Raw genomic sequence first — 26,139 nt, forward strand, 5'->3', positions numbered from 1 at the left:
AGAAATGGTGAATTCTATCATACTGGTAAAATTCTGCTTATATAAGAAATGGTGAATTATATCATTAGAGATATTTTTGAGCTAAAAGACAGAGTTTTCATTCTGTAATTAAATGATCTCTGGAAGTCATTCAAGTGGGTGAACTTTCAGTGACTAATCCAGAAGAAACAGGGTATTCTCCCTAAGAAAGCCACTTAATGTTCCTACACAGTGGAGGGACGATCACGCTCATCTGAGTGAGTATTACGTAGCAGTTTCCATGATTATCTCATAAATTTACAGGAAGCTTTGATTGAAACAAATTTATCCTCTGTGTCATGTTGCCTATGCAGTTTTGTGATGATATTTTGTTTTTTCTGCCTTGACTAAAACTGTGCAGAATTCTACTATTCCATGCCTACGATCAATCAAAGTCAGCGTGTGATGGAGTATATGGGTATAGACTAAGTATTTTTGCTTTGAAATCAAGGTATTCCCGATAAAAGATGAAAAGTTTCAAAACAACAGGAAGTAGACTTCAATCAATTCTTTTATTCAGAAATGAGTGATTCTAATCTTTATTCCACATACACACACATATGGAATAAAGATTAGAGATGTGAGTCAATGACCAGCTTTTTCTTACTCAAATAATGAGAAACCACCTTGATATTTTTCTTGGTTCCTCTGTTTATTAGGTGGTATCCCCAAGTGCAGTGTTGAAAAGTGCTTAGGGCATAATCAACACTATTCTAATATCTGTCAAAACGTCTTATATTAGGACCATAGGATATTTTTAGGAGTTAGATAAGAGCTTAGAAGCCATCTATTTCTATCTCAAACATTTTATGAATTCAAACAGAAAAAGAAAAGACCCAGGGAAGTTAACTGACTTTCCCTGAATACCCTCAACACCATGCTTAATGATTTGAAAACAGCACAGAGGCAAGAATGTAAGACCTGACTAATGGATGCAAGTGGGAATATATTTTCAACTCATTTTATTTTTACATTTGTATCTGAATAAATTACAGTAAAGGGAAAGGATGAGTGTATAAGAGAGAGGCGTAGAAATTCTTACTGTGAGTCATCCCACTTTGAGGTTTCACAGGCACCTTAGAAGAATTTTAAAAGTCTGGATTAAATGCCAACATTTGCAACAATGAAAACTATCCTCTGATATAATGGGAGGAATATAAGATCACTGAATTGAGAAGTATTTACCTTCAACTGTGTCATGAGAAATAACATCTTCCCTAGATAGGTCCTATAAATATCATACTCCTGCCCCTACTGTCTTGCTAACTCTTCACCTCAGCCTTTTCTCAGCTCTGCCTGAGATTGCTGCCCTGATTAATGGTATCACAGTGCTGTTGGCTGCTGTTAAAAAAATGTTTAGAACAACTTTGAAACCTATCAACTAGAGAACAAACAATCAGTGTTATCACCAAATAGGCACTGCCTTACTTCATTAGATTATAGTCTTTTTAATACTTCAAATGGCATCTTGTACTCAGATTACTCAGAATGCTCAGTCCACTCTTAAATAATCTATACAGTGGAGACGAACACATATATGGGCACCCGAAAAAGACCTCAAATTTTTAGGTATTAATTTTGGATAGTATTCTCTACGAAAGATGACTTATGTAAACTTTAAATATATTCTGAAATGAAGAGGAAAACGTATTAACCACTGTGACTAATTTGCTTTCTTGGGTCAAAAATCAACAATTATGAGAATCAGGTTAGAAACACAGCTGAGGATAAAGAAGAATGAATCCAACTTGAGATAAAGACGGAATAGTTTGAATAATTCTCACATTGATCTTGAAAGTATGCTATATTTTATTTTAGTGACTCAATTTAAGATTGCCTATAAGAATAGAGTTTTACACATTTGCATCACTTTTCATAAAGACGTTGGTCTTGCTCTAAAAAATCATCTAAAATTTTTGGAATTCATTATGGTTAGTGTAATTTCAATGTTGAGCATACTTATACATGAAAACGCATGATCAGTTATGATAGAACTGTATATTTAAGTATTGTATATGTATAATGGAGACATTCGTGAAATGGACCTCTTCACATTGAGTCACAAGCCAGATTTTCTGATCCTGCCTTTTCCTGAACACACCGTGAATTTGCAGTAACTAGAATGAATGAATACAGTAGTGATGTCTCATTGTGACTTCTGAAGTTCTACCTTCAGCTGCTCTTCGGCTCTTATTTACACCATGATAAAATCTCAATCACTTAATGCTTGATTAACGGGCAGCCTATTTCTGTTAAAAACAGACATGTAAGTAAAAAGAGATGAAAAGAAAATTGTTCATTTTAAAGATGTGGGAACAATGTTTACAATAATTTGCTAAAATGAGACTTTGTATTTCATTTCATATCAATTTATGGCAAAAGGCCATAGAGCCTAAACTACAGATTTATTTACAGTAAAGAAATATACATACAGTAATATTTAATTTTAAAGAGGAGTTGAATTGAAGGATTCTGTGGAAGGCACAGAATCCTACAATATCATATTGTAATTAAATTACATTCTATGGCAAAAGTTATTTTGCAGGTGTAAATAAGGTCTTAGTCAATTGATTTTGAGTTCATCAAAAGGGAGATTATCTTGGGTGGACCTGACCTCGTCAGGTGAGCTCCCCAAAATAAGGTGAAGCATGAGTCAGAAAGACTGCTGGCCTGGAAGAAGAAAGCAGACAGGTATGTTGTGAACTGCCTGCCTGTTACAGGGGTGAACTCTAGGAGCTGAGAACATCCCTAGCCATTGACTAGCAAGTAAATGGGGACCCCAGTTGTATAACTGCAAGGAACTGAATTCTACCAACAACCCGAATAAGCTAGGAAGACAACCCTGAGAATCAGATGAAAACCACAGCCCCAACCGATGCCTTGATTTCACCTTGTAAGATTCTAGCAAAAGATCCAGTTCTTGGGCTTCTGAAATTGTGTGATAAAAATTGGGTGTCGTTTTAAGATATTAAAATTGGGGTGATTATTACACAGCAATAGAAAACTATTGCAGATTTTGGTACTGTATGTGAGATGCTGCTATAACAAATACCTAATAGGTGGAGACAGGTTTGGAATCAAGCAGTGATCATAGGTTGGTTGAATTTTGAGAATAATGACAGAAAAAGCCTAAATTGCCTCAGACAGGTGGTTAAAATATACCTGGACTTGGAGGGCTGCCAGTGGGGCTCAGATAGAAGTGAGGAGTATTTATTAGAAACTGGAGGAAGGGCGATCCTTGTTTTGTAGTGGCAGAAAGTGTAGCGAAATTGTGTCCTGCAGCGATGTCAGAAGGCAGACTTGTAAGTGACAAACATTGGCTCTATAACTAAGTAGACTACTGAGAAAAGTGGTGGAGGTATAGCCTGGTTTCTCTTGCTGCTTATAGTAACATGAGGAAGGGGAGAAATAAATCTAAAGAATTATTAAACTAAAAGGAATTAGGACTGGATGGTTTTTAAAGCCCCAGCTTCTTCAGGTGGCAAAGGTGTTAAAAGTTAGAAATGACGCTGAAAATACGGCAGAGAGAAAAGGCTGAATATGACTGTATAACCTTTGCTCAACCATCAGAAACATCAAAAAATCTCAGTGTTTAGTAACTAAAAGGCCCTTCAAAGAAGAGGTTAAATTTGGACCTTATAGATCCTCTAAGTCAAGCTAGAGGGTCTCCAGGAGGGGAAGGGCAATGACCCTCAGCCATTACAGTGGTAACCAAGGGAGGAAAAGGATTCTCTCAAATAGATTTATGGGTGGGGTGTTTGTCTAAGAGAACAAAGCCCAGTGAATTTCAAGCAAGACCCACAAGCCTCTTGAGAAAATTATTTCAGCAGAAACACTGTCGGCTTGGACTGAAAGGGAAGGAGAGAACCAAATGAAAACAGTTCTCAGAACCCTAAAGCTCTAGTGGCCTGAAGCAATCTGATACTACCACTCAGCTGCATATACATGTTACTTTTCATGAGAAAAGAAGGATGACTCAGGGAGCAGAACTGAGAGTCTGGAGAGCAAAGTCCACAGCTACAGAGGCATAGTTCTAGAACTGGAAATATAATCAAGAAAAATCCAGCATTTACCCTGCTGGATTTCAAGACTGTTGTGGACCAGTGACGCCTATTTACTCTTCATTCTCCTTTGAACCAGAATCTCTGTAACTATTTTCTGATGCCTGTCTAACCATTGTGTTGGGAGTTTGGGGAAGGTGGCTTGTCTCTTTGGTTTCATGGGTCCACATGGAGAGGAACTGTACCTCAGGAACTGAAGTCCAGACTCCTTCAAGGACTGCCCCCAGGAGCCTTGTCTGCACAATATTTAGGTGACTTAGATGGTGAGATTTCAGACTTTGAGCTGGTGAGATTTAGATGAGATTTAGGACTTTGAGTTGATGCTGTAATAAAACAATACTCTTGGGAGTCTTGGGAAAGTATGAAAGTATGGGTTCATTTCTGGGCTCTCTGTTCTGTTTCATTGATCTATGTGTCTGTTTTTGTGCCATACTGTTTCTGTTACTGTAGTTTGTAGTATAGTCTGAAGTCAGGGAATGTGATACCCCCAGGTATATTTTTCTTTTCAAGAATGCTTCGACTATTTGGGGTCTTTTGTGGTTCCATACAAATTTTAGAATCATTTGTTCTAGTTCTGTGAAAAATGCCATGGGTATTTTGACAGGAATTGCATTGAACCTGTATATTGCTTTGGGTAGGATGGACATTTTAACAATACTAATTCTTTCAATCCTTGAGCACGGTGTAGCTTTCCATTTGTGTCATCTTCAATTTCCTTCACCAATGTCTTCTAGTTTTCCAAGTACAGGTCTTTCACCTCCTTGGTTAAATTCATTCCTAGGTACTTTATTCATTTTGATGTAATTATAAATGGGATTGTTTTCTTAATTTCTCTTTCGGATAGGTTGTTATTGCTCTATAGAAGTGTACCAGATACCCTGGTTGGTCTGACAATACTCAACAAATATTGATAATAATCTTTATGCCCTTTTAAAAGAAATTCTAAAGGTCAGGGATGGAAGAAGTCAGAGACATTATAAGCTGCAGCCAGTACTCCTCCTGGCCTTAAAGGAACACACTGCCATGTTACAGAAAGGGCCATGTGACAAGAGAATGATGGTGGCCTTTAGGGGCTAAAAATGTCCCCCAGTTGGCAGCCAGCAAGAAAGCAGGAACCTCAGTTCTGCAGCCACAAGAGACTGAATTCTTCCAACAGCCTGAATGAGCTTGAAAGAGGCCTCCATGCTCCAGAGAACCCAGTACAGCTGCCTCCTTGATTTAGCCTTGTGAGATCATAAAGAGAGACCTTACCCAACCCAGACTTCTGACCTGCATAGCTGGAGATATTAAGTGGGTATTGTTTTAAGCCCAAAAGTTTGTAATAATTTATTACTCAGCAATAGAAGGCTGAAGCATATTTGTTGTAATGATGGGTAATTTTTAATAGAATGGATAACCCAAATGCAATCTATATACGTTACTTAATATATTGATTAAATATATTAATAAATATATTATTATTTAGTAATGTATTACTGTTCCTAAATTTGGTAGTTCAAGACGTGTGACAAGATAGAACTGTAGGCAGTATAAGAAAAATAATCACTCCAACATCAGCTTGACCCTAAAAGTTGAGCAACTACTACTGTTTTACCTAGCCATTGATAAGTTTTCATTTTTATACTTCTTTGTGTTCCTCCATTCATTCTGTCATTCCTTCAGTAAACAAGGAAGTGCCCAGGCACTGATGGCATGAAGATGAATAAGAAGGTTGCTCCTCTTGAGGTGCAGCCGCACTCATTCAAATTGAATTCAAGTGTGTAACTCACTTCAGCAAACGTTCCCTTGTATCTGGTACTCTGTCCCTCCCGCCACACACTTTCTCATTTACTTCAGTAAATTACCCACTAAAACACTGTATTCTAAGAAGCCAAATTCTCTTCTTGTATAGTTTTTTTTTATAAATGTATTTATTTATTTTTGGGTGTGTTGGGTCTTCGTTTCTGTGCGAGGACTTTCTCTAGTTGCGGCGAGCGGGGGCCACTCTTCATCACGGTGCGCGGGCCTCTCACTGTCGCGGCCTCTCTTGTTGCAGAGCACAGGCTACGGATGCGCAGACTCAGTAGTTGTGGCTCACGGGCCTAGTTGCTCCGTGGCATGTGGGATCTTCCCAGACCAGGGCTCGAACCTGTGTTCCCTGCATTGGCAGGCAGATTCTCAACCACTGCGCCACCAGGGAAGCCCCCTGTATAGTTGTTTTTCTCCATCATTTGTTTATACTAGTAGGATCCTTACTCTTCTGTCACCATAATTGTTTATTATTTCACTCTTCAGTTTTATTATCTTATCCTTTCTTGTCTGGAACACGGTTTGGCCTGCCATCTGCCTCTTGTATAGCCAATTTGCATTCTGTCCTAGGTAGTGCAAATTCCCTATTTTGTAATGCACCAGTAAAATTACCATATCACCTCAATAAACTAAATTTAATGGCTCCTAGAGGGAAAAAAATATATATAGATTTTAATTTGATTATTACTGTAAAAGTGCACAGAGGTCAGTAACACTCTGAGAAAATACACCAAAAAAAAAGGTGGATAATAATCAACTCTCAACAATAATATTTAATTTTCCCTCCAGAAAAATCTAGGCAAAACACATTTACAAGTTTGGGGTAAATGCTAAGATCAAAAGGCATTATATTCTGTATGTATTTCAGCAAGGAAAGAAAATCATAAGTGCTAGAGGGAGCAAGGTGACCAATTACAACATAGATTTAAATGTAAATTAACATTTTATGGGTATAGATCTCCAAGCCTCATCATTAGGAATTGCTGTATTTTTAAAAGATTAAGATGACTTTATTAATACAGGAATTATTTACTTATATATATCTTATAGCAGTGTAAATACCAGATGGCATAGATTTAAATATCAACAATACACAAAATATGATGGGGAAATTGCTGACTATGAGTCAAGTTTGGGCATATCTCAATAAAGTAGACATAAAACACACCATGGGTAAGGGGACATATCACTATATACAAATATACAAAATTCAAGATGTATTATTATTTAAATTTTTACATGTAATTTAAATTAAATTTAAATAAAAGGGAAAAGCTGAGCTGGAGGACAATTAGCAACATAAAGGATAGGCAGTGGGCAAATATTATTATCCTGTAAAGAGTACAGATTGTGGGCTTCCCTGGTGGCACACTGGTTGAGAGTCCGCCTGCCGATGCAGGGGACACGGGTTCGTGCCCCGGTCCGGGAGGATCCCACATGCCGCGGAGCGGCTGGGCCCGTGAGCCATCGCCGCTGAGCCTGTGCGGCCAGAGCCTGTGCTCCGCAACGGGAGAGGCCACAACAGCGAGAGGCCCGCGTACCGCAAAAAAAAAAAAAAAAAGAGTACAGATTGTATGGTGTGTAATCTATAAAACCACTGAATCACTATGTTGTACACCTATAACTAATACAATATTGTAAGTCAACTATACTTCAAAAAAATAAATAATAAATAAGCAACAATAAACAAAAAAAGAATACAGATTATATAAGACAATAAGAAAATGTTATATAGCAATAGAAAATGGGGCAAATAAAGTAAACAGTTAATTCATAGAGAAGCGTAAATGGCCTACTGGTATAGGAAACAAACACCTATTCATATTAGTAAACAAAAAGACATAAATTTCAATAAGAATGAGACATCATTTTCAGGTATCAAATTGTTTTAAAAAATTAGCATTGATGAAATACCCAGTTTTGGAGATGGTGTGGTGAAATGAAAATGTATGTATGCTGGCAGGAAAATAAAAGTTTTCTTAATTTAGCACTATTTATCAAAATTCTAAAACAGGTATAAACCAAAAATAGGGTCTTACCTGTTGATCTAAAAAATGAATCTAAGAATAGATACCAGGGATGAGAATGTTTAGAATCATTTAAAAAATGAAAATTTCCTAAATGGCTTGGTTAAATGGTTCTTGAAACATGCCTATGTTCTTGTAACTGCTACGATGATGTGTTGGATGGATACTGCCAATAAACTATATTAAAAAATAAAATTCTAAAAACAAGTGGCAAGCAAAACACATGTACGTTACAAATATATTCTTGTAAACATGTGTGATAAATACTTAATATACAGTATCTATTATATATGTAATACATATGTGTAGAAGGCAGTGCAATTAACATTATTTTTAGGATGAGGCTTACTATCAGTATTTTATGATTTTTCTCCAACAAAAAGTTGTTGTTTGAGTAAACATTTTAAAAGCAATAAATATAATTTGATACGACTTTCTGAAGGGATTTATTAAATCTAGGAAAACAAGATATATAATTTTTTCTTTTTTTAAATTTAAATATATTTGATTTATAATATTGTGTTAGTTTCAGGTGTACAGCAAAGTGATTCAGTTATATATATACATTTTTTTATCAGATTATTTTCCACTGTAGGTTATTACAAGATATCAAGTTATACATTATTTTCTTTATTGGGAAAATTAAGATTCATTTATGATTTCAGAAAATAATAATTGATCATTGGAGGTTTTGTTGGAGGGGTGATAATTATGCAACAGCTGAGGATACCACATTTCTGTCTCATAACATACTCTTTTAGACTTAAGAGTCACTACAGCCTACGGTAGAATTTCTCCACCATTTACCTTAAAGACACACTTAACTGAGGGCTGATTTACTGCATGGCAAATACTGGTGGCCAAGCCCACATTTCTGCAGCGTCCTTAGAACAGTAGAGGTAGAGTAGCATCAGCCCTTTCTCTCGCAGGTGATATGAATAAATGTTTGCTCTGATATTTTAAACTATGTAAAGAATTAGAAAATGTTGCTCTTAACACAGTTCCCAGCTAATTGTGACTCACAAATTGTCAGGGTGTCCTGGTTCCAAACTGTTGCTCTTCCACCTCAGAGATCTCTTTCCTCCCTTTTCCCACTTCTGACCTTTCCTTCCCCATTTTGATATTGTGCAGCCATAGCTACATCTGTGGAACCTAGTGGGGCAGGTCTCTGATTACCCTGAGAAATCAGCTACGAGTTTTCCTATTGCTGCTGTAACAGATTACCACTAACTTAGTGCCTAAAACCACACAAACGTATTATTTGAAATAGGTTTCCCTGGGCTGAAACCATGGTGTCAACAAGGCCACCTTCTAGGGGAGCTCTAGGGAAGAATATGTTCCCTCACCTGTCCCAGTCTGTGGATTCCTTCTATTCCTTCTTCAAAGCCAGCAAGGTATCATCTTATCTCTTTTTGCTACGTTGTTAAATCATGTTCTGTCCTTTGGAGCTTCTAAATTCCTCTCGTGAGGACGCCTTTGGTTGCACAGGCCCCTCCTGGATAATCCAGGCTAATCTCCCCATTTTGAAATCCTTAACTTTATCACATCTGCAAAATCCCTTTGCCATAAAAAGTGACATTCACAAGTTGTAGGAATTAGGGTGTGGACAAACTTGGGAGCCATTATTCAACTAAACACAATAGGTTAGATTTTTTTTATTATTATTAAACTGACAAACTTTAGTCTGAGATTATGAAAACATAACTTAGTTGACTTGAAGACCAACGGTTCATAATGCCAAATGGTAATCGTATATCTAAACACATGTTCCCTTCATTCCCAACCACTGAATAAATATTCTTCTATATAAAGAAATTATTTAAAAATTAAATATCTTTTCACTACAGAAAAATACAAAAAAGGAATGTATCATGAAGCTATCAATATGTACTTTTTGGCAAGTATACATGTGTTTGGAGATTTTAAGATTAATGTTAACATTTTAGAAAGAAAATCACAAATCTGTCATTTGAAAAAATAATTTTTGTTGTTTAAAAAATATGAAATAGGATGAGAAAATGTGTAAAAGGATGAATTTGGTGCTGGTCAACTAATTTTTCCATTTTCCTACCTGTAACACCTTGACATTAAATGTGAATGCTCCAGAAAATGAGGAATCATTACAGGACAGCTGTCAGTTTTAAATATATGTGTCTAGAACGGAGCAAAGAGTCAATAGATGGTTCTCCTATTCTGTCTGTTAATGGGATAACAGTATACTGAAACTTTTTAGGGTCAGTAGTTTCTTACTTTCAAATATAATGAGACTTTTGAGCAAAGGAAAATGATATAAAATTGTATAATCTGCCAGAGACTCACCCTTCTCTCTTTCTTTTTAAGTGTTTAGTTGAGTCCTATTGTACCATTAAAAAACAACAACAACAACTGTCAGGCATATCTTATTATTTGAAGTTAATTCTTGATGGACGTTTATTACTGGATATTAAATTATTTGGTCATTTAACTCAAATCACTGAAGAAAAGTTATACATATAGATACATAGTTTAGTGATATAATTAAAATTTAAAATCAATTTCCTCAACTAATTTTTAGACTAAAAATATTAAATAATTTTGGCTACCATATTTATATGTTGAATTACTTAGAAAATTTTGTAGAATTTTCATTGAACTTTTTAGATCAACATTGTCTTTAGTTAAGTGTCTGCCAGGGAGCCTGGGACAAGAATACAGGCAGCAAATTTCTTGTAATTTTTGGTAGGATCCTTGGGGATAATATCTATTGATCTCTTTGATTCTGGCTTCACAGCTACATAGTTTACGTCTGTCAATGACAATAAACAATGTATGTTTGCTATGGAGAAAGGAAATTATTATTCCAAATCGTTAGTCTTTGAACTAACAGAATCACAAGCCTGAGGCTATGGTGCTTTGTCGATGCTTGGCTTTGATCCTTATTTACTGCAAGTCCTCCTTTGGGGAGTTGGCATGTTCCATAATGAGACCAAATAGACATTAATACCTTTAACAAAACGATGAGTCTACCCTAACAACTGTTGCATATATGTGTGCATCAGCTATGGAAACAAACCCTGGACCCCATGTCCAAGTCCTAATAATAGAGTGCAGACCCCAAAGAAATATAATATCCTAGTTACTGTAACTAGAGTCACATCTAATTGCACATGATGAATAAATCATGGGGTAGCTGACCCAATGCAGACATAATCATAGTATAAAAATGTATAATAATTTTTTGGCATCAAATGGAATGGACAGATCGTGACGTGGTCCTTGCCCTCCGTGAGGAATGAAATGGCCTCTATCTATGGAATACAATTTTCTCCTGAAGGTGCTTCTCTTTTCATAATAGCGTGTCTTTTGGAACAGTAGGAATATGCAAGTTTAGCAGAGAGATTGGGGGGATCTAATAAATGTGAGTGGGATTAGATTGTGAATAGAATTTCTTGTATTAGAAAAAAGATTAAGCTATAGCTTAACAATAACACTGGATATCTTGACTGATAACTAAGTCACATTGGAACATAGAGTTTTGGAAGCAGATATTGATTTTTCAAAAAAAAAATATGAAGCTGATGAAAGAGGTGACGAGAAGATGCACAAACCTATTTCTGGCCTCAAATCTGGTCAGCATTTTTCAAGTAAAATGACATTTCCTCTAATTGCATAGCCCAAGGGCCATTGCATGTTTAAAGTATGGTGGCAGGGAAATTATTCCATTCATTTTGGGAAAAACAAAACAATTGTTTTGGGAGGCAATTCTAATGGCCAAATATATTTAAAATTTTTTTTACATTTTCTTTCTCTGTGATTAGAATCTCACCGTTAAAAATGGTATTTAGCAGCAAGCTCTACATTGTTTTAATCCAGTTTTTGACGTCTTTGAAAGCTGACGCAGAGGCTCACTCATAATTGGGATCTCTGATGTTTTAGATATTTTCTTCCATCAAGTTCATGAAGAAAAGTTTAGCTATTCCTTAGAAATTAGAAGCATTGTTAGAATTTAATGAGAATATGGCATATCCATTTTACTGCTTAAAGAAGTTTTGTTCCAGTGTCTCGTGGACAAGTATTTATTAAGGACCTACGATACGGCACCTGATGTTCTGAGCGCAGTGATAAATTAGTGAACAGAACAATGCCTTTGCCTCTCATTCTTATTAAAGGAAGCTAATGATGTACAAGAGAGTAACTTTAAAAAGATGAACTCAAATCCTAATAAGTGTTGTGGAAAAACAAAACACGGGGTAATGTGCTGGAGAAGGACGTGGGCATGAGTGCCCTGGGTTGTGTTGGGCGATCCTTGTGCTCAGAAGTAAGTTGGGCAAAGATTTGGGGTAAGCAAAGGGGTACCAAGGAGTTTGAGCTTTGATTTCACTTTATTGGGAAGCTTTTGGAGTGTTTTAAAAGGGGATGAAACTCCATCGGATTTACACTTAAATATCCAAGGCTTCTCTGGCCACTGTGTCTGTGGATCCGTGTAAGAGACCATTTGGTGAAAGACCACTCAGAAGTACCAGTGGAGACGTTACCAAGAGCCTGGAGTTGAGAGAGAGCTGACAGACCTACAGGACAGTTTGATGTGGGCGCCAGGGCAGAGAGGACTCAATTATGACCCTGAGCCTTTAGCCTGGAGCGAGGCGATGCCCCTTAATAATGTTGGGAGGGTGGGTGAGGGGGGAATTGAGGCAGGGAAGAGGACTATAGGATGATCACCGCTATCTAAACCCATCCAGCCATATTCCATTTGAGATGGTAATTAGAATGCCAAGTGGGGATGTTACTTAGGGATTCGGATGCACCGAACAAATCTGGGTCTCAGATAGGAGTCAGAGCCGGAAGTGTGAGCCCATGAGAATGAAGCCAAATGCAGCCTCTGTACTCTGACACCAAATTAAATCTCAGAGACAGAGTCTTGGGTGAAGTAGAAAAGAATCACTTTATTGCTTTGCCAGGCAAAGAGGACCACAGTGGGCTAATGCCCTCAAAATGTGTGTGGACCTGGAGGGGGTAGTGAGAAGTTTCATAGTCATGGTTCAAAGAGGGCGTGATCGGCTCGTGGACTTTCTTCCGATTGGTTGGTGGTGAGGTAATGGGGAGTCAGCATCATCAACCTTCTGATTCCATCCAGTCGGGGGGCTACATGCTCGTGGGCAGCATACCTTTAATTTCTCCCACCTGCTGGCGGTTTCAGTATATGTAAAACAGCTCAGAAATATTAAGTATATCCCTTGAGGGGGGACCCAGACCCTGCCTCTAGGCTGCTCTATTGTTTCTTTTGACTGGTCCTCGCTTCCCTAATTAACATCTATTTAAACCTGCTCCTTGGAACTCAGGGAAGGTCATGGAGGCTGAATGAAGCCTATTTCCTGTAATCCAGAAATGGGGGACACAGAAAGGCTTTTGTGCCCAGGAGCCCCAGAGGGTCCTGCTCGGTATCACCAGGAGCCTGACTGCAGGGGTCAGCCGAAAGGCCTCAGAGGGCAGGGAAAATCACCTTTGCACCTGAAAGATCAAAATGATTATTGAATAAAAGTAACTGAGTTTTTCAGTGTGCCAGATTTTGCTATTTAGTACAAATTAATTACCTGAATATATAATGCAGGTACCTATCACATTTACATAATTATAATAATTTTAAGCTTTGTTCCCATCTCTCAGGCAAAGAAAGTGATAGACTGTAGAGCCTCTAGACTGTCAGAAAATTTTAATAAATCAATATCTTCAAGGGTGATACAAGCTGAATTCAGGAAATGAAGCAAGGACATGTAAACGTACTCCCAGCTCTTTCCTCGTTCTGATGCTTCTCCATGCATTTTTGTGACCATTTCCACTCCAGGTTACGATTGGGAAAATAAGAATAACAAAGAGCAGAAGTAGAAAGCTCAAAGACATGGGTGTGTGTGTGTGTGTGTGTGTGTGTGTGTGTGGTCTATTCTCACACAGGCCAGCACATAGAGGCGTGAGCTTTTGACAAACCTCAAATTAAAGCGGTTAAAAGATAAGAATTTGAGAGAAGCAAGAAGCAAGGAGAATACCTGTGGAATGAAACAAGATATGGGTTGGGGGCTGGGAGACGGGGTGGGGGGTGGGGGGCGGAAGGAGCGTCTGATCTGAAGCCCCAAGCAATTTTTAAATGATATAATGATTTTTAAAGAAAAATAGGATCGAGCATCTCTTCTATTTCCAAATTTTCTTGATGAAATATGATGTAACTTGACTTTGAACAGATCTACCAAATGATAGTTTCATTAACAAGAAAGCAGAGGTATTTGAAATATCAAGGTTTCAGAGAGAAATCTGACAGTTTTTATTTTCATTTTGTTTTAATTTTCCCTGAGTGGCATTTCTGGACTTGAAAAGCAAGGTAGTGGGTGAGGAAAGAAATGACTCTAATAGAATGAGCATTAGTGCTGGTAGCATTAAATAGCAATTATGAATTACGTGGCTTTTAATTACAGAATTGGAACAGTATTTATAAGCATGTGACATGATCCTGGAAAATGATGATATATCCATGATTAGACCTTTAACATTATAAAATATATGTTTGGTGATTCTTTATTATATTTTAAAATAAAATTTCCTTTATTTTGAGTGTGTGGCTGCCCTTCTTCCTCTTGTCCTCCTTAACCTAATTAAAATATGCCCAAAATTCGTTTGTCTCCTGATAACGTTTTTACTCCTTAAGAATCAGCAATATGTAGGTATAAAGGTTGTTTGTCTCAGATGCCGTCATGATTTAAGCATCTTGAAGGACTGAAATGCTATTTCACTGAAGAATGGTAAATGCTCCCCACCTAGTGGGACGAATGGGAACATATGAGGATTTAAAACTAGAAAAAACGTCCAAAAGAAAACAATGAATTCAGTGAAATATTGAGTTCATTAAGTATCTTTAAAAATAATAAAGTATAAATATTATTTGAAATCTATTCTTTTACTGGTTAAAATTTGAAAGATAAAATAGACTTGTTTGGATTAATATTTGGCTTTTTTCTTCATGAAAAGTTATCAGATTTTTCCCAATCATAAGAAGTAACTATATGTGTATATGTTTGTGTATATACACACATATGTATATGCATATATGAAAAAATTTCCCAACGAAAATTAAATATAACTTGTAAATATCCTAGAAATAGTCATTGCTAACATTTCAGCTTAGTATTTCCAGTAAAATTTTTCGTATGTTTGTTTGCATGTGAGGCTTTATAATTTGAAACAATTTGTATCCTTATTTTTCACCCAACTTTATACGTCAGTAATTTCCATACTATTCTATGACCCCTTAAGAATTAAGAATCCTACCACTATAATGATTTTTGAACACTGGGGCAACACGTGCCAAGCTTTTGTTTTTGATTTTGTTTTTATGTTGTCTGTTAAGTAGTATACAAATAAAATAGAGATATTTGGATTAAACAAGATTAAACATATGCTTTTGGGCGTATGACTTCTCTAAACAAGGTGCTGAGAATTACCAGAAGGGTGACACACAGGAACACACTGGATTTCTCAGTCTTCCTACTCTGCAGTACACATCTTCCTTGCCAGAGCAAACTGTTGAGTTACATTTCATGTTTCCAAAGAATTTGTTCTGAAATATTTACATAACTGTTCACTTAAGGTATTTTAAATTGGAATTTTAAAATTGGGCTTAAAGGACCTTTAGATAATTTCAAAATCTGCATCTGTGTATTGTGTTTCTCTGTACTGAAGATTCTGTTAATACAGTTGTAGGACAAATGTCACTTTCATCCAAGCCTCAGTTTCATAGGATCACTGAAAACTTCAGAACACTCCTGGATTTATATTGGAACCAAAAGACCAAGATCTAGTCTCTTTTACACACTGCTCGCCTTGGTTTCCCAGGATGGGACCTGAATATCTCTCTTTACAATTTGGTGTTAGAAAATGCATGTTATCTTGATGGTCTTGTTATTCTGGGAATGATGGAATATCACAAATACCTTATGTAGCGAAACCTTCCTCCTATAAAGTACTACAAACATTTAAAATCTCCATTTGCTATTGTATCGATATTTCACATGCGCAGATCCTGTTTTGCTTCTTTTTCAGAATTGAACTTTAATGATATTTTACACTGGGTATGAGTGTAGCAAAGAAATATACCCCCAAGATGTTAAAATATCTCAGTCAGGAAGTCACAGTTTTAGGAAAGTCCTGGGCATGTCTTAGAAAGGTGTGTTTATTGTGTACTTGGATATAAAAAATGGAGACTGGTTATAGACTATTTTTTTCTTTTTACATGTAAATAGTACAGTAACACAGAATCAAAGACCTTGAAGCTGAAGGGCTCTGGTGTATTGTTCACTTTGTTTTCACATTCAAGTATATTACTAAGCTCATATAAGGACTTTTAGGAGAGCCAGAGGGTAAGAACCTTCTGCAAATTGTAAAGTTAATTGTTTGTATTACCTGTCATTGTGCTCCTTCATGTACTATCAGAATTAATTTAAAACCACTTTTTGAATCATAGAAGGGAGTTGTCCACTTAGTCCTTGGAACTGAATTTTTGTGAAATACATAGTATGCTAGAATAAGGACTTGGAAGTAGATATAGTAGGAAACTTATTAAAATAAGCATTCCCCTGTCGTTTTTGAGAAAAAGATGCTTCATTATGCATTAGTGTATTTTTCAGTTTCTTACAAGTGACTGTAAACTGGGGTGTTGTAGAACTGGTACACACAGGTAGGGTGGAAGGCACGGGTGTGGTATGTCCAGCAGCATCCCTTTAACTCTGATTGGTCAGTTCCCATGAAGTAATGATTGTTAAATATTTTAAATATTACTCCCACTATAACATCTTATTGATCTAGCATAATCCATTTAATTATGTTAATTTTATTACAATATTTTACTATCTAAAGAATAACTATCTGCTGTTTTGTCACATGAGAAAACCAACAGTTCTATGTATAACTCATCTTTTTAAACAGCGTTTATTGCGTGCTCTTCTGCATAAAGGGCTGTGCTCTGTTCTTTCAAATTTGCATATTCTCATTTAGTCTTAACAAGAGGTCTGTGAACAACTATCGTCACTTTACAAATTAGGAAATTGAATATAAATGACTTAACTTTTATATCCTGTATCTCCTTAAACTTATCCCATTATATAGATGTAAACTGAAAAGTGGAAAAATTTAAGGAATATTTGCTCAAGATCACACAAGTTAGAAGTGGTGAACCCAGGATTCAATCTCAGACATTTTGAATTCACAGCCTCTGTACAATACTTGCCTTTTAGAACAGCTTACTATGACAACTACAGTGCTTGCGTCCATATGGCCGGCACTGTCCTACATTCTTTGCATAGTTAAATCACTTAGGGAAGCATTATCTGTCTCCCTATTTTATAGATGTGGTAACTGAGTAAGTGCTCATGGAAGACGAGATCTCTCCTTAGGAATTATCACTCCCTACAGCCTGAGACGCAGCCCTACCCTCTGTAGTGTTGTCAGGACTCTACCCCAGGATGAAGTGCCTGGAGAAGCATTCTCTAAGCTTCAAGTTCATGGACAGTTAACCTGGTCCAACAGGGACGCTTTGCACAATTGCGTATTGTGCAAAGTGTATGAGTGTATGAGAGGAGAGGGGAATTCTTCTTTAGAATTGAACTTTAATGATTTTACACTGGGTATGAGTGTATGAGCAAAGAAATATACCCCCAAGATGTTAAAATATCTCAGTCAGGAAGTCATAGTTTTAGGAAAGTCCTGGTGTATGAGAGAAGAGGGGAAAGTTGGGAAAGACTCCTTTGCAGTGTTAAAATATCCATTTTCTATGTTACCCGAATGAGTTAAATCAATAACAATGCTGTGCTTACGCATATGACATTCTTTTGGCTGACTATCGTATTTCACTACATTCCATTTCTGGCTTTTCTCAAAAAGAAACACTTAGCATTAGATGCGGATGATAAAATGGTGATGTTCAATAAACCCTTCCAGAGAAGTGAGTTTGCAGTAGCTGCAGTCATTATGTCTAAATGTGCTTTTAAATAATTCAGAGTCAAAAAGCAATGCGAGTACTTTCTTCTGTGTACTTAGTTTTTAACATCAATATGAGGCTGTGTTTGCTATTCTGAAAGCAACAGAAGACCTAGTCCCAGAAATAAGTAGATTCATCTGATCATGGAAACTGCCTGTGTGAGTTACTCTGAATTTTGAGGATTACGTTATTGGCTGCCCTTTATTATTGGTAAACTTTAATTTTGAGTTTCTTCCAGATAATTTTAGGGAATAAGGGGGCTGGTTTTTAAGAGCCAATAGCTTTTGACAATTATATTGAATTTCTAAGTAGACTAAGTTCTCTAAAAATTGGTAGAATGTGTGCTTTTCCAGCAATAGTAAGAGAGCCAAATAAATGAATGGGATTTAGTTTCTGAGAATATCACAATTTGTATTGTATTTGAGGGCTAATTCTCCACAGTAAACACACCTGTGAGAATCTTCTGTTCTCTGGGATACTCAGGTCCGCAGCCTGGCCAGAGCTAAACTTTTTCTCAGTGATATTAATCAATTAAAAATATCTGTTGACTATTTACTCTAAGCCTAGAGATATTAAGCCACATAAGAGATTACAAGTAATTGTTTTTAAAGCATGTCCCTAGCCTCAAAGAACTCATGGGGAAGGATGATAAGCATATACTAAGTGCTAAACTCTTTTAAAAATTGTAAGTAGAATAAGATTTAAGGAAAAGATAATTTTCTGATAGATTGGAATGATATTTTCAAACTGTAAAGATCATACAGTTCTGATATTATTTGCATAGTAGAGTGGAGAATAGGTATTCCAGGACAGAGAGAGGGAGGGAACTATATGGCCAATGAACCAAAGATCTCAGGAACGTGTGGGGAGCAGTGAGAAATGCTTATGTGCAGAGTGTATGTACTCAGACACCCTTGAAGGAGCAGTGAGGACATGGCTTGATTTGGGAGGCAGGAAGCTGCCATTTTATGCTTTCAGCAGGAGGTAGAGCTAAGAATCTTTATTGAACTATTGTGTGTCTGCCTTTATATGAGAGAGATATTCAGATATGCAATATAAAGAAAATTCAGAATCCAATCGATTTTATTTTTGGTGTCTATGAGACAAAATTAATTTTTGTTCAAGGGGTGTGTTGTGATACATTGGTTTCTTAGCCACTGCTAAGATTTCCTTGTTTGTTTTTGTTTGTTTATTGTTTGCACAGCAGTTCTATAAATGTAGCAAAAGTAAGGAAGAAAAGATGGAGTAGTACTTGGAATAATAGTGATTTTTTTAAGGGAGGATGATTTCAGTTAACTGGCACATTTGTATAATTATTTGATGTAAAGTAGTGTGTCAAGAATGGGATTCATTGACAGTACTGGATGATCTGTTCCACTCCCAGTCAAACCACCAGTTAATGAGAACTGATACTGGCACATTGATTGGTGTTTTGTAAGACTTTTGCAACAGCAGCAGAAACAGAAACAAAATTACATTTGGAGAATTTGGAAGCCAAATCTCTAGTGTAGTTACTAACATACTGTTAGTACTAACATACTTCACTGTTGCAGAATGCAATGCCATTTTTATCTATATATTTAAAAATTTAGGGCTTCCCTGGTGGCGCAGTGGTTGAGAGTCCGCCTGCCGATGCAGGGGACGTGGGTTCGTGCCCCGGTCCGGGAAGATCCCACATGCCGCGGAGCGGCTGGGCCCGTGAGCCATGGCCGCTGAGCCTGCGCGTCCGGAGCCTGTGCTCCGCAACGGGAGAGGCCACAGCAGTGAGAGGCCCGGGTACCACACATACACACAAAAAATAAAAACAAACCCATCCTATTTAATAGTAATTGTAATAAATTTTCCAGCTCATTCTGGAAGGTCAATAAATATTTATGCTCTTTTCGAGGTATTCTTTACTTGATGGATTAACTGTACTTTCAAAACCACTGCAATTTATCAGGTAGTAAGTGGATTTTTTTACATTTTCTACTAAAGCAATTTGCAGCTGCTCTAATCTATTTGCGGAAAACTACTTTTTTGTTCTGTGTACACATTTTGACAACATTCATTACCTGCTAAACAGACCATATCAGTTCTGCAAAATGGTTGACTACAGAAATTCAAATTTAGTTCCTGACTGAAAATCGGATTTTTGCAGTAATAGATTGGATCATTACATTTCACACTATAAAAGCTTTATACCATGTTGAAAGCAGGAGCGCAATAAAACGTTCAGCATGATACTTTTCAAAATGACTACTGCATCTGCATCTTTTCTACTCTTTAATACTTTGTTTTTCAAAACGACTATTACATCTTTTTTATTTTTTAACCAGGGACTTGAAGGCAAACAAGGCAGAAGGAAGAAGAAGCTCTCCTGGGAATTGGAACTGGCGCGGGGGGGGGGGGGGGGGGGGGGGGCGGGGCGGGTAGGGGTAAGGGCTTGGACAGTCGGGGGAATGCTTGGCTCAAGTTACCTTTGTCTTTGCCACACTTTTGATTTTCAAGACTTGATCATTTTTTTATTTTAATATATTTATTTTTGGCTGTGTTGGGTCTTCGTTTCTGTGCGCAGGTTTTCTCTAGTTGCGGCGAGTGTGGGCTACTCTTCATCGCGGTGCTCGGGCTTATCGTTGTGGCTTCTCTTGTTGCGGAGCACCAGGCTCTAGACGCGCAGGCTCAGTAGTTGTGGCTCACGGGCTTAGTTGCTCCGCGGCATGTGGGATCTTCCCAGACCAGGGCTCGAACCCGTGTCCCCTGCATTGGCAGGCAGATTCTTAACCACTGCGCCACCAGGGAAGCCCTTGATCATTTCTTTTTTAATGATTCCTCTAGGAATGTTAAAATATATTAAATTACCTTACGCAAAGCATCTTCTTAACAATTTTCATTAATATGGAAGATACATTTAAGGGAGACAACTTACTTAAAAAAAACAACCCTGCAATAAGCGGTTTTGAAGGTGAAAATTAATTATAACATGGCTGCACTGTTTAGATAATATTGATCATTGATAAAACTTTACTGACTGATGAACCTCTGAAAATTATGTGTTTTGTGTCTAATGTATTTTTCTAGAATACCTATCCTTAAAAGGGCCACAAAACTATAACCGAAAAAAATCAGTGCTAAAATTACATTTTATGAGATATGTGAGATGATTACAAAGATAAAAACAAAAACTACTTTAAAGGACTGTCTACATCAAGCTATAATGGCATCTAAGCTATAATTCATAGTGTAGCATTACTCTAGAGATGCATTATTATAAATGACCAATTACTCTGACAATGAAAGTCATTGAAGTCATAGCTAACATTAGACTTTGCTATATTAGACTTGTCACTAATTCTCTTATTTCTATAGCCAAATTGTATACTTCTTGGAATTCTTATTTTACCTCCCAATGCCCTCAATGTGCATTGTAATCTGGAGAGCATGGACCATTGTACCTAAAGTCAGTAGAACGTGTGATATATATGCAAAGTAGGCTAATTTCATCACCGTATATATTTTAAACGTTGATGAGAATAATGTACATTTTTCTTATGTTGTTCAGAATAAATTTTCCCTTGTTCTGAATCTCCGTGATATTCTTTGCTTCTTTCATATGCTTAAATAATATTATACTTTCTTAATTAGTATTTGGTAAGCATATACTTTCCAAAATATTTCAATATTTCCATTAAACTAAATCTTTTTTGCACAGGACAACCAAATTTATACATACAGAATTTCAGTGTAAAGCATAATGTTATGCATGTGGTCGGCACTTAAGTTTTGCTAAAGGAATACACCAAGTTAAATAAAAAAAAGAACCCATATGGATAATGTACTTCATTTTTATGATGGAAAACTTCCCGTGCCAGTTTTATAAGCTGAGCACATCTAGAAGAACTCTAGCTCTGTTAGTAACGCAAGGAATAATTACCGCTATGGCAACACTTCTGAGAATGGAATGTCAGTTCTACCATTTTTCTCAATTTGACGGCATATTATCACACGAATCTTTTTGTTTTTAGATTTGCAACGTGAGTGATTTACAACTGAGCATCAGTTAAAACTTTTTTCTTGCCTTTTTCTTCTCCTTTTTAGCTCCCTGCGAAGGCAATACATTCTTCTGCCACAGTAACATGTGTATTAACAATACGTTGGTTTGCAATGGACTCCAGAACTGTGTGTACCCTTGGGACGAAAATCATTGTAAAGGTAATCATTCGTCCCTGGAATCTGCAAAATCCCTCTACCTGTAGCGTGGGAAGAAGTTTATCCAATGTTTATATGTATCAGACAGCCTTAAAAATATATTGTACATTGGCTTTATGAACTCCTGTAGGTTTTATAATTGATTTGTTAGCCTTTTCCTTTGCTTTTACTAGTGCTGTAACCAGAAGTTTTCACATTCCCTAATGCACAGTGGACTGTCCTTAGCACTTGATGTTCATTGGCAAATCTCCTTTTTGGAGCCTGCAGCAGGGCATTGGAGCTTTTCATGCAAAGCAGCGTTTCCTATCAGAAGCTCCTTCATCTGTGGCTGCACCTCTCACTTATCCAGTCCGTCTTTACCAGACATAGTGCACATACTCTAGAGATAAAAGTGTATCGAAGGAACATTAGGGCTTTCAGGTACCTAAAGCCACTTACCCCGACTTCAATTTTCCTACCAAAACGCTCTTCTTCCTTTCCAATGAGAATCGCTTCCAATGTTCCGGCTTCCTTCTCTAGCCTGTATGCAAAGGTTTGTTTACATAGAGAGCATCCCTCGGCTTGGTTATGAATGTTGCAAGTTTTGGTTAAGTTCAAAGGCCACATATCCTCTTTTGTTCAGATCCAATATTAACCAGTTTGCAAAGGAAAAGAAACGGGCAAGTAACGCTCCATGCTTGATGTCCAATATCTTCTATTAAAATGCCCTCTGTGGATAGAAGCAGAGAGACGTTGCTACAGTACCCATGGTTCGCAGAGTCAATAAGAGAAGCCGATCCAGTATCAACTATTTTGAGGAGATGGGCAATGATCCATGTTGTGTCCAAGGGACCACTTTGGAATGGATGGGAAATTAAGCATTTTGTGAAGAACCTTATACAGCACTGTTAGGGATTCGTTTTACTTGCCTAAAGTGGGTCTGTTCCCATGGTTCTTGGTGGCCCACCTTTCTCCATGGACAAAACCTCTGCGCCACTGCTCTGGATGGTAGGGTGGGGCAGGGACAGTGGCTCACTTCTCTGAGAGGAACACCCCTGCTTTATGAAGAAGGCACTCGGTGAGGATGGAGAAAGGGGCCATCTGGTCTTCTGCTTGTCTCTTCAGGGAGCTCGACGCTGTGAGTGAGCTGCAGCCAGTGTGACCGGGGCCCTGTATTCTCAACCTGCTGTGCCTGGTGTAGACCTTCTTTCCTACCAGTGGGGCCTGGGAGGAGGAGGGGAGACCCCACATTCCAGCCACTCCTGCCTGGAATCGAGCATCTGCAGTATGGATCTGGGGGTAGAAAGGGCATTGAGAAATGCAGGTGGCTCGCCCTTCCTGGGGAGGTACTATAGCTCCAGACTGGGGGCCTGTAGGGAGAGGAGGCTTGTGTTGCCTGAAACCACCCTGAGTAGACCTTCTACTGGAATAGAAGCTTCTATTGGGATAGCTTCTATTGGGTGGAGGAGCTCAAAGGCCACAGACCATCCCTGTTCATAAAGAAATTCAGTAGAGGTTCTTGAATAAATGTACCTCCCTTAAGACAATTTCCAGAAACCTTAAATGCTATTTTTTTTTTAACTTTTACGATGATGGGGAAAGACCCACAGAAGCCCTCATGCCAACATCCCGGAAGTGTCTGTCTTAAAGTGTAATCACCTTCTGGTATCAGAATACTATTACTTAGACTTCAGTTATCCACATCAGGAATAAGTTCAAAACAATTTAGGTATATTCATGTTCCCATTAGCAGAGTTTGTGGGGTTTCTTATACCAAGAGAAATGTTTTTACCATTACCAATTGATTCGCAAATGACATCCTAAAGGTTTTATAAGACCTTCTTCAAAACATATATTTACATTTAAAGTAGGGATGCTGTGCAACGGGAGAGCCGTTTCTAAGGCTAGAAGATAGGGTTCTTGTGAAAAGTGAAACATTTTGTTTCTTTTTAAAGACTTGTTTATGTTTAAGACAGTGAAAGTTTTATGCTCAGCCTGTTTCATTTAAAGTTCTCCACGTACGTCTGACTACCATATTAACGCGTGGTGGGTTGTTTCTTGTTTTGTTTGTTGTTTTCACTCTCCTCAACGTGTAGAAAAGAGGAAAGCCAGTCTGCTGGACCAGCTGACCAACACCAGTGGGACTGTCATTGGCGTGACTTCCTGCATTGTGATCATCCTTATTATCATTTCTGTCATTGTGCAGATCAAACAGCCTCGTAAAAAATATGTCCAAAGGAAATCGGACTTTGACCAGACAGTTTTCCAGGAGGTGTTGGAACCTCCTCATTACGAGGTATGCACCCTCAGAGGGACAGGAGCTACAGCTGACTTTGCAGATGTGGCCGATGACTTTGAAAACTACCATAAACTGAGGAGGTCCTCTTCCAAATGCATTCATGACCATCACTGTGGATCACAACTGTCCAGTACGAAAGGCAGCCGCAGCAACCTCAGCACAAGAGATGCTTCTGTCTTGACAGAGATGTCCCCACAGCCCGTCAAACCCCTCATCCCACCTGTGAACAGAAGAAGTATCCTCGTCATGAAACACAACTACTCCCAAGATGCTGCAGATGCCTGTGACATCGATGAGATTGACGAGGTGCCGACCACGAGTCACAGGCTGTCCCGACACGATAAAGCCGTCCAGCGGTCAGTATCTCTAGATTTTTTGATGAAAACTATAACCTGAAGACTGAAATGCTTCCAGAATGTTGTGTTCTATTTTGTCTTCATTTTTCAGTTTCTCTTTTTATTAATGACTTAAAGCATAGGATTTCAACTTTTGCCTCTTCTTTTCCTTTTTCCGTGCTCTGCGTACTTTTCCTAGATCCCGTCTGTGTACATACGTGTATGTGTGTGAGCACACACAGACCAAAGAGATTTCATTTATTTCTATACAGATATAATATTTATTTCTATAAAAATTATGGCTCTAATTTTTATGGCTAATTTGCTTCCATGTGGTCATAAATGTTGCTCCAATCAATATTTATAGATTTTAAGATACGAGATGATATTTGGAAATAATTGCCTTACCAAGATGGTTAACCCATCTTGTTGAATAATTTTAATGTAAAAATAACATATTTTGCAATATAATGCATTATATTTTTGGTATGAAAGTTAAAACACTTTTTTCCACATATCACATAATACTTACATTACAAATTGCATATGATAGCATGGTATGCTAAAACAAGTAAACATTGATATTTAAATGTAGCGAGGATTAGTAGAAACAGTTTTCTTTTAATATGGAGACAATATTATCTATATTGTATTACTAGGCCTAAAATTAGTAAAAGTCTTGAGGAAAGAAGATTTAAATTGAGAAAAATATTATTTCCAATTCCCAAATCCAATCTTCCTATGTTTTGTTTTGCATGCTTACTAGCATTTAGTTTATTTTGTAAATGTACGTAATTCCTCAATTCAGTATATAGTCTCAAAACCTAAACTACTTTTAGTTGATTTAATATTTTTGCATGCTGATGGAAAAAATTTTACTTCCACAGTTTTATGAATTTTTAGGAATGCTTTTAAGTAAATGTGTGCTTATTTATTTTTTGTGAAAATATTACTTTGTTGAATGAAATAGCCATAACATTCCAGGTTCTGCCTCATTGGGTCTCTAAGCAAACATGAATCTGAATACAACACAACTAGGGTCTAAAAAGAAAATTCAAGGTAAGCAAATGCCCTTGGTTCCTTCTCCGACTTTGTCGTACTCTGTTTTGTTTTGTTCTGTTGAACTTGTCTTGTAGTTTTTTAGGGAATGTGCTATTTATTCATTCTTTCTTGAGATATGTGTTTCATAGCATTTCACAATTAGAAATATACGGGATTCAATGCTGATGGAAGGATATTCTTAGTATACGTATCTTTAAAATAAATGTGAATATTCTTACCATCAAGCATTGTACTACAATGCTATTGAAAAGGATGTTAATAAGTTAAATTTTATCTATCTTAAGGTAAAGATACAAAAATTGGTGAAGCCTTAAAAGAAATACCAGAAGAAACCCAAGGTTTTCATAAGTTAAAAAAATTGAATACTGTCTCAATATAACTGAAG

The 26,139-nt window shown here is 37.3% G+C and overlaps 1 protein-coding gene across 5 annotated transcripts in view; it reads left to right on the forward strand.

The window, feature by feature from the left end:
• NETO1 (neuropilin and tolloid like 1) overlaps positions 1-26,139 on the forward strand; it is a 100,317-nt gene that overhangs the window by 63,882 nt on the left and 10,296 nt on the right. For 3 of the 5 annotated variants that reach the window (XM_067698847.1, XM_067698845.1, XM_067698844.1), the window contains exons 8-10: positions 21,969-22,082; positions 24,155-24,713; positions 25,677-25,751. In XM_067698847.1, coding sequence (XP_067554948.1) covers positions 21,969-22,082; positions 24,155-24,713; positions 25,677-25,737 — 734 coding nt within the window. In that variant the 3' untranslated portion in view covers positions 25,738-25,751. Of the gene's footprint in view, positions 1-20,209; positions 20,268-21,968; positions 22,083-24,154; positions 24,714-25,676; positions 25,752-26,139 lie in introns of those variants that run through there. The other 2 variants (XM_067698848.1, XM_067698849.1) reach the window with 2 other exon arrangements.

This window comes from Pseudorca crassidens, chromosome 12 (genome assembly GCF_039906515.1).
Source record: "Pseudorca crassidens isolate mPseCra1 chromosome 12, mPseCra1.hap1, whole genome shotgun sequence".
Classification (NCBI taxonomy): domain Eukaryota; kingdom Metazoa; phylum Chordata; class Mammalia; order Artiodactyla; family Delphinidae; genus Pseudorca; species Pseudorca crassidens.